Consider the following 9,969-nt stretch of genomic DNA (forward strand, 5'->3'; position numbering starts at 1 on the left):
TTTTTGTAGCTTTTACGTCATTTCTTTCACCTAATCATTTTTTTGTCTTTGCGTTTTTCCCTCGAGCTGCTGTAAAACTTAATTTCCCTGATGTGGGATTATTAAAGTCTGTTTTATCCCATCTGATCTTATATTCGCAGTCCCTATGTCAGCCCCGAAATATCTGTCCTCAGTGTCAAAGTAACGTCTGCATTGTCTTTTTTCCCTCCAATCCTCTCTGTAGTCGCTGCCCCGACTTCCTTCGAGGGCCCCTTTGGGAAGATTATTTACCGTGTGAGGGCGGCCATTGACACGCCCCGTTTCGCTAAGGACTACAAAGCCCAGAAGCCCTTCTACCTACTTAACCTGCTCAACCTCAATGAGGTGCCTGACATTGAAGTAAGTGTTCAACTTTTACTACTTTAATAAATCCTTAATATTTTTTATTTTTTTGGGGAGTTTTTCCTGATCAGCTGCAAGGGTCATAAGGACAGAGGGATGTCGTATGCTGTAAAGCCCTGTGAGGCAAATTGTGATTTGTGATATTGGGCTTTATAAATAAAATTGATTGATTGATATAAACTTTAAATATATTACAATTATAAGGCATCTTTGAGTAAACTGGGAGTATCACTTAAGTAGGCTATCTTGTGGCCGAGCCAAGTGTCCTCTTTTTTGGAAATCAAAATATGGTCACCCTACATTAGCATAGCGACGAGCGGAGATTTCCTCTGCTCATATGAAGCCAGGATAAATCCCTGAAGGATAAATCACTCACACGACTTAAAATGCTATTTTAGTGGAGGCTTTACTGTCTTCACAATTTATTGTTTCTTATCTGTGAAATACAAGTAAATACAAGCTTCGTTTCCACTGAGGGAAATGGTGTCAGTATAGATGACTTCAACGCAACGTCACTCACTACCAGTCACAACGGCCACGCCCACTTTTGGGTGAAAGTTTTGAACTCAACCCGGGAGAGACGCTAGTCGCGGCTAGGAGTTCATAATGCCGAAAAGTTGCTGCGTTGTTCCCTGCACAGCAAACAATAAAAAAAAACAGAATTGCGATTTTCTTTGCTCTCGGAGAGAGTGAAGAATGGGGAAAGAAGAAATCTGTGGCTCACATCCATCAAACGGCAGGGTAAAGATGGAAAGCTGTGGGATCCAGCCAGTCACTACACCTAACATTACATCTGTGGCAGGCACTTCATCACAGGTTAGTTGGCTAATGTTAGCTAGCTAGCTAAAGTCAGTTGATCTCAACAATAACATGAGATATTCAAAGCCAAGAAGTTAATTCTAATGAATGTTAAGTAATGAATCGACAGGACATGGATTGAATGAATGAATTGACAGGGTCATTCGTCCACACAGAGGCTGGCAGCTGAAAAGGGCACACACCTCCTATCATTTTCGCTTTCTTTTAGTTTTGTTGCTCAAGTCTCCCACAATATTTGCAGTGACATTACTGCTCTTGCATTACTCTCAGCAGAAAACCACTCGCTGCTCCAATTTGTTGAATCTGCCATAACTACCTTTAAATGTAATGGGAAAGGACACTGATTGGTTAAATTCATGTTACACCTGAAACACAACTATGTTTAATTAAGGGACTAAATACAGCCCCTTTGCCACTTGCACCTTTCTTTGCCCCCAGATTATGCACTGTATATATAGCAAAAGTAGAGTTGGACATGCCCTAAATGTACTTGTACCGTGTGCTTTAGACCATGCACTATACATCATTTAAACAGGGCCAACAGAAGCATTTAATTTGTGTATCATTGTTACATGGTAATCAAAAGGATTATCAAGATCATGTAGAAGTGAAGGAAGGATTTCTGGCACAAGGTGCATGGAGAAGGGGCAAAGACTGAAGCAGTCAAAACTCCAGCAACCCTTTTAGTATCAAGAACAACTTTATTGCCAGAACAATGTGATTTGAAAGGAGGCCTTTATCAGGGTCATCTGATGACCCTAAAAAAGTTTAAAAAAAAAAAAAAAACAATATTTTGGGGCGGCATGGTGGTGTGGTGGTTAGCACTGTCGCCTCACAGCAAGAGGGTTGCCGGTTCGATCCCGGGCGTGGGAGCCCTTCTGTGTGGAGTTTGCATGTTCTCCCCGTGTCAGCGTGGGTTCTCTCCGGGCACTCCGGCTTCCTCCCACAGTCCAAAGACATGCAGATTGGGGACTAGGTTAATTGATAACTCTAAGTTGTCCGTAGGTGTGAATGTGAGCGTGAATGGTTGTTTGTCTCTATGTGTCAGCCCTGTGATAGTCTGGCGACCTGTCCAGGGTGTACCCTGCCTCTCGCCCGATGTCAGCTGGGATGGGCTCTATACCCCTCAAGAGGATAAGCGGTTAGAAGATGAAAATCGATATTTTATAATGTTAGAATCTGTAGGAGTACCAGAAATGTCACAGGGATACCCAGGCAAGGTGTACACGCACGCACACACACACACACACACAATCTGTACCAGAGAAATGAGGTTGGACAGTGTGAGTGCGAGGTAAACATCGACAGCGTCCTGCTGCCTTTCAACAGGTCGCAGCTCTTTGTTATATCCTCGCTCCTTTATCAGGTAGTTGATCAGACGCTCCTCCTCGTTCCTGCCCCAGCACTCTGACACAAAAACACACACAAAAACACACATCTTACCGAACTACTTGTAATCCAAAAGAGATTTTTGAGAATGTTACCTTGTTCTAACAGCTGAGATCCATCTGCACCTTTGTTTATAAAATATTCACTGCTGTCTATTCACTGTTTTTCAAATATGCTTGTTTATTTTAGATCGATAAAAAGATCTCCCAGATACATTTCATACATTCAGTTAGACAAAAAATAATTTCTACTTACTATACTGTCTTACAACAAAACCTCATTTTTTTAAAAAAAAAATCAAATATAGAGCTCCACAGTTAAAGAATTTATTGAATATGACTTTGAAACCATTATCTTCTGTGTCAGGTCTTAGGTCACACTTGAAGAAACTTCTTATTTCATTTTGGATCTTTAGGCATGTTTTTTTTCTACTGGTTATTTATTTTTTTCTTATTTTTAAGGTTTGTTTTCCTTTTATTGTTGTCCTTTCTTGTTTTTCTCTTTGTTTTCTTTAAAACTGTTAGTTTTATGGTGTGTATATAAATAGTTTTTGTATTATGTGTTCCTTATTTGTTTGTTTGTTGCTTATTAGTGTATTATTACCTGAGTAATGTCACTTTTTCCTGTTATTTGAATCAGGGAGGACCCGTACCAGAATTACTTCTTCTGTATGTATCTTGTTATTACTGTCAAATAAGTAAACCTAATACACTTAAAACTAAACAACACATTTTAATGTTCTCAAGTTCACATGTAAGTCAACAAAAGGTGTATTTTTCATGTTTATAAAGCCACAGCGCTATCATTTCATGTAACATTTTATAATAGTAGTGAGGTGACTTCACAAAAGCCACCCAGACTAACAGCACACATCTGCAGATCTGATTTATTACCACAAGTTATTCCCAGCTCAATTCATCCAGTAAAATGTTTCCTGTCGGTGTTTCTACCTGATGTTTTTAGATTAATATTCCCTCTGCATTAATGTGTATGTTGCATTTTACTGCTGTAGATGTTTAAGGTTGAGCTCAATTTAACTCCTTTATATACTATTGGGTAGTTTAATCTATAGTAATGCGTCATATGTTTGTGGCAGGGCTGTCCTGTGACAACCACGTATCTCTAAGAAGTCAACTTTTCATGGTGTCAGAGTTTTCTCAACACATAAAGGAACACTTCATCCTTCAGTTTATCACAAACATCCAACATCAAAACATCTGGAGATACATGGTTTTTACTGGACAGGAAGGGGATGAAAAGTAACTAAACCTGTTGGACAAATGTAGTGCAATAAAAAGTACTATATTTACCTCTGAGATGTGGCGTAGAACTATAAATTCACACCTCAAATGTGGACTTACATACAGTATTTGTACAGTACAGTAAATGCACAAGTTACATTCCACCACAGGAAAACAAACGGCGCCTGAGAGTGTGTGAATGCTTTCATGGCGATCATATTTCAGGGTATCATGGCAGCTGCTCTGTAGTTCAGAATACTACCACTGCTGCGGTAATACCACCTGCCATGTATACACTGCTGGTAACTGGCAGACATTTCCCCTCTAAACAATCCCAGTTTACCACTCAGCCATGGCTGTTTGATTTCTTAAAAAGTAAATACAACTGAGACAAAAAAAACCAAAGCTCAGCTCTGATAAGATCTTCTAATTTCATTTAATTTTATTTCTAAGAACTACTTCTTAATTTAAATGATTAATGCAGTGCTGCGATTACACTGTAAACCCCAATTCATCCATGACTCAAAATTTTAATGTAAAGTTGACACAAATGTTAACTAATAACATCAAAACTTTATGGTCACTTGACACAATAACTCATTCCTTGTGAGTTCAACATAGTTTTTATGTTACATCAACAATTTGGGGGTTGGGGTTTTTTTTTTAGTTAATTTGACAAAAAAAAAAAAAAAAAAAATTATTCAAGGCCAATTAACACCACTATCATGGTGCACTTAACATATAATTTTGTAGTTAAACAAGATTTTTAAAAAGAGTTTGTAAAACGTGTACTCAATGTTTCTATGTTCATATGACATAGAAAAAAATGCTAAAACAACTACAAAAAGTTATGTTAAACTGGCATAAAATCCCTGTCAGATAAGGGTCATTTGCGACATTTATTTTGTGTCTGGTATACTCAAAACTTTTGTTACTGTATTGTACTAAACTAAAAGTTTAGTAAGCAAGCATTTCCAAAATATTTTGAAGTTGAGTGAGCGAATGGGGGTTTACAGTGTTTTTTGTTTATCATCGACTATCGATCGATTAGTGTAAATGTCCTAAAATAGTATAAATAAAATGCCTCTTAAATGATCCTAAAGCCAAAGATGACATATTCAGACTCTTTGTTCTGTCCAACTATTATAAAAGACTAAGAGAACTAAATATTTACATCTCAGAAGCTGAAATCAACAGAATTTTGGGAGGCATTTCTGCTTTGAAAATAGGACTTAAAACAATTTATCATTCATCAAATTTGTTACAGTAAATTTGTGTAGATTAACCAATTGTTTATTCAACAAATGACTCCCAGAGTTAATAACTGCACTGGGAACAGCCGCAAACACAACTTTTTGAGGGGAGAGTTTAAGTGCCCCACATTACAAGCTGTTAAAGAGGATTTTCAATCTTGTAAGCAGATAACTGAGGGGGGGAGTGCAGAAACTCTTTAGCATTAAAATAAAATAAATAAAAACTGAAACCCAATATTTGCTGCTTTAATACTAAAATAGTCAGTGTGGACCCTTTAAAAGCAGACGTCGGTCAAACTGTAGCTCACTCAAAGTTTGGGTAAAAGCAGTTTTACAACACAAGTTAAATTCTGAGGGTCAAATTTAAACTCACCAGATGAGAGCAGAGCGAGCAGGAACACGGCGCTCAATGCTGCAGGCTGAAGCTTCATGGCTGACTGGAAGGGGGAATAAGTCCAGAGTCCTTTAACGCACCGACCTTCTGCCAGCAGACGGAGTGACTGACAGGCAGCAGCTGCAGAAACACAGAGGAGAGAAAATAGAAAACACACACAGCAGCCGGCTGCCATAAACCTCCACTCTGTACGGGAAACAGGACGAGGTCAGATACAGTAACAACATCATAACAAAGATGTCAACTTTGATTTAATTATTTTTCATTACATGTATCGGTGTGTGTCACTTCTTCTTCCTCTCCTGTCATATTTCTTGTCCTAAATGATCTATATTTTATGCAGTCTTATGTGTGTGCAAATAAACTAAATGAATAAAATAGAGAAAAAAGATTGTAATTAAATATCCTTGTTCTCAAAGAGAAATTATGAAACACTTAATCATAACTTAAGAGATGAGAAAAACATCAAACAAAATCTCCACACTGTCTCTATTATATTGTTTTTCTTCTTTTATATTTACACATTAAAAAATGGTAAGATTGTTGCACTCAGTTAATTGTGTCCAATATGGCAGCCAGCCACACACCACAACAGTGGTGTTGTGATCCCTGCTACTACTGTAGCAGGGATCAGTGAGTGGGAGGCCATATTCAAATGGACTGCCTTGTTGTGAGAATGGCTGTGATTGGTGTGTGACTGATTAATGATGATAATAATAATACATTGGATTTAAATAGCGCTTTTCAGGATACTTAAAGACGCTTAAGCAGAAGCAATGATCTACTCAGCTGGCTGTCAGCTGGTTACAGCTGGGGCGTATCACTACAGTGTCCTGCATGAACTAACGCAAAGCTTCATTTTTTTCATTCACATGCAGTAAGGAAATTAAAAATGTTACAAGGCAGTAGTGTCGGCAAAGAAATATGATTTTTTGCACAGATCATCTGTCCCATTTAGTGCTGTGTGAATATTGTGACAGTTTCAGTAAATATGATTTTTTTTTAAATATAAGTTATGTCAAATGTTTACAGAAACAATGAAATCCCTCATGGTGAGTGGGATGAGAGAGACTGCATGACCGGCGAGAACAAGCACACAGACATCCACTGTACTAGGCTGCATCTGAGATAATGGTATCTTCTATCACCATTCAACAACATCCTGTTATCAAGTGTTAGCAATGTGGCTCCTAAACATAGGCTAGTTAGCAAAACATTGAATCCTCCTGTAAAACGTCACCTCTCAGCCCAATGCAGTATAAAAATGACAAAAGTATTGGTCATCACGGACAGAAAAAAACCATTCCATCTCACCATAGGCAGGAAAAAAACAGAGCTTCAAGTTTTAAGGTTTGTGTTGGCTTCAAAATGGCCTCTCTTTTTAAAAATACCTTGTCACACTGGCTGTGCTGGAGGTTAGTGAGACTCAAATTAAGCTGTAGTCTGTAAAACATAATAAAAAAAAACATTTCTCATCTAACAAGTTCAAGGCAACTTTGGTAGACTGCCCTCTTGGTTAAAAAAAGAAACAGTTCAAACACCTCTGTATTAAACTTTACGAACACTAACCAAACACCTCACTACATGGCAGCAGGTCACAAATATTAGGCAATAAACTGAGAAGCAACTGTTATGCAATGAAATTCAAATGACTGAATAGAAAAAGCATGAACTTTGTGCATAAGGAAGCGTTTTTAAATTAGGCCAATCTACCTTACCTTTTTTGAACATTTAAGCCACTCAAACATTATTATCCCGATAAACAGCACATAAGGGTTATGTTTTAGTCGTGCTTGTTGTAGCTGATCACAGGTGGGTCCTCAAGCTCCACTTTCATTTGCCCTCGCTGTTGTGTGAGTGACTGGTGCGCCCATCGGCTTGTTGTGTCAGCTACAGCAAGGGTTAGATTAGGGTTAATGGACGTTTTTGTCCACCTGCCACTGTGTCTGGTAGATTCCAATATCCATATACATTCAACAGAATAACGGTAACTGTGTTTTGGCTGCTAAGTGAAGCAAATCTAACGTTAGCAGCCATTTACATATTTTACCAGCACTTGACTGGTGGCTGGTGTTAATGTCCAACCCTGGTCACAGCCCTTATTTCATTCAAATTTCAAACAATGCTGATTTCTTCCTGATGAGCTCACGTGAACTATTTTTGTCATGTAAATTTCTGCCATCTGTCAGCCTAGTGAAGACAGTGATCCGACCTCTCTCCTGTCTGTGCAGCGGCAGAGAGCAGGTTTTTATGACAGAGACGGCTGAGTGTAGGTTGGACATGAAAATGTTACACATTCAAATAACCTTTCCCTGATGAAGTAATTTAATATCTAAAAGGGTTTAAAAAAATCTGTCGTACTGTCAGTGAACCTTTAGGGAACATTCTCTTTATTCCCAAACATTTTTTTTAGAACCTAAAGGGAATGTTCAGAGGATATCCTTTACAAGGTTTTTAAAAAACTCCAGAGTACCTTCTGTGAACCTTCAGGGAATGTTCTCTAAAGGCTCCTACCACTGTTTTTGGCTGAGATACACCGTCTAGAAAGTGGGATCATAACTTTCACGTTTCATATGGCTTTATTTGGTGATATTTTATGGTGTTTCTGTGTCATAAACAACATCAGCTATCACAATCACGCCTGATTTCAATATGGTACAATGTTTGAAGCTGGCTGAGTGTTGTTTGATCACTGATAGTACTGTTTTGAAGCAGAGTGACCGACTTGTCATTTGGAGCTCCGCCTGGATCTTTGCATGGAAAAAACACTGTAGACTGGTCATACTTTGTGCTTTCTTCTTCAAATTTGAAACAAGTGTTCATTGATAGTGTGCCTACAGCCCCACAGTGTCATTTACCTGCTCAGATGAAGCCACAGACAGTTATTCATCCTGAAAATCATTTTTTATTTTATTTTAGGCAAAATCTTCAACTTTTTACTGACTTCAGAGGCCCATTACTCTGTCTCTGTATCACCTAGAGTGTTTCTGACACTTTCACAAGAAACTTCAGGGAGTTTTCTTTCTGGCAAGACCTCATGCATGCATGTAGTCAGAGCGGTTCAGACGCTACAGTCATTTTAATTTGGGTATGTCATTTTAGGCATTTTTGCTACAAAATGGGGGTGGAGTGCAAGAGGTCACCTGGGGTCTCATTTATAAAACAGTGAGTAGGATCCAAACTAAAAGTGCACATGCGTTGTTTCAGCCCCTGGGCCTCTGCCAGGGCTAGTAGTATAATGTAATGAAGTAATGATACTTTGTTACAGTACTTATGTATTTTTTAGAGTGTATACTTAAGTTTTTATATTTCTGTCAACTTTCACTTTTACTGCACCATATTTTAGAAATAAATTGCGTACTTTTTCTCCAATACATTTCATGTAAGCATCTTAAGCCCTGTTCCTACTGAGCAGTACAGTATTTTTTCAGTTCAGTTCAGCGCACTTTTTTTCCGTTTCCACTGTGAAAAGTTGTGGATGGTACCAATGGAACTGTTTCGTACCATTCCTATTTTTGATCACCCCTTCAGTTGGGGTACCTAGCACACAGATCTGGTACTAAAAGGTGGAGCTGTCATGAAAGAGGTGTTTGTATGTGAAGATTATCTTGCTGAACAAAACCTGTAAGTATCAAAAACATTTGTTTGCGACTGATCTTTTTTCTGCAATAATCCAAAATCCAATGGAAAATTCCAATAGGATTTTTGACAAGGGAACCAGAGTGACACTAATTTCTGTGTTGGCCTACAGAAAAACATCATATTTGACACTATACTGTCTGAGTGGCCAACAATAAATAATGGTTCTCCTAAGCAAGAGCCATGCAGGGGCGGCCAACAAGCTAATGGTAACTTCAGCTAATGTTAGCCAGCAAACTTTGACTTAGCTACTCTACATGGATCTGCTGTTGGTTGCTTCATAATGTTAGCTGTTAAAGTAATTTGCTAACAGTAAGCTTCTAAGTATAAATGACCCAACTGTCCAAATGAACTATATGAACACTGCATATTGTAAGTATGATTGGTTGTGAACGCAAAAGCATTCACAGCTTCTTATTCAACAGCTTACGAATTTTGAAATTCTTTTTTTTATTCTTCCACTCACTTCTTTTGCCGTGTAATTCCTTCCACATTTTTCAACATACAAACTTCATTCACCTGGTCTTATTAGGAGAGACAGCATTCATCCCACTTTGGATGGAGCTGCTCTCATTTCTAGGAACCTGGCAAACTTTATTAGTAATTCAAAACCCTGACAACCCAGAGTTGAGACCAGGAATCAGGAATCCTCTCTGAGCTTCTAGTGCAGTTACCCAGCCATAGTTTTCATAGTTTTATACAAACGGTGTCTGTCCCCCGACCACCTAAATTATTTAAATCTAAAATTAAACAAAGAGGAGTTGTGCATAACAACCTCATAAAAATTAAACCTCTTCTGTGACAGAAAGACAAAACAGGAGAATTAAATGCGGACTGTTAAATATCAGGTTCT

At 38.3% G+C, this 9,969-nt stretch overlaps 2 protein-coding genes across 3 annotated transcripts in view; both read right to left on the bottom strand.

Annotated features, from left to right (window-relative positions):
• The window catches only part of chrnd (cholinergic receptor, nicotinic, delta (muscle)), a 19,963-nt gene extending 14,416 nt beyond the window's left edge, over nucleotides 1-5,547 (bottom strand). The window contains exons 1-2 of one of the 2 annotated variants that reach the window (XM_050056991.1): nucleotides 5,457-5,547; nucleotides 2,462-2,607 (exon numbers count right to left, since the gene is read on the bottom strand). In XM_050056991.1, coding sequence (XP_049912948.1) covers nucleotides 2,462-2,607; nucleotides 5,457-5,514 — 204 coding nt within the window. In that variant the 5' untranslated portion in view covers nucleotides 5,515-5,547. The remainder of the gene's footprint in view (nucleotides 1-2,461; nucleotides 2,608-5,456) is intronic. The other variant, XM_050056992.1, reaches the window with a different exon arrangement.
• The window catches only part of LOC126397919 (gamma-crystallin N-B), a 216,856-nt gene that overhangs the window by 129,452 nt on the left and 77,435 nt on the right, over nucleotides 1-9,969 (bottom strand). The window lies entirely within an intron of this gene.

Source organism: Epinephelus moara, chromosome 11 (assembly GCF_006386435.1).
Source record: "Epinephelus moara isolate mb chromosome 11, YSFRI_EMoa_1.0, whole genome shotgun sequence".
Taxonomy (NCBI): domain Eukaryota; kingdom Metazoa; phylum Chordata; class Actinopteri; order Perciformes; family Serranidae; genus Epinephelus; species Epinephelus moara.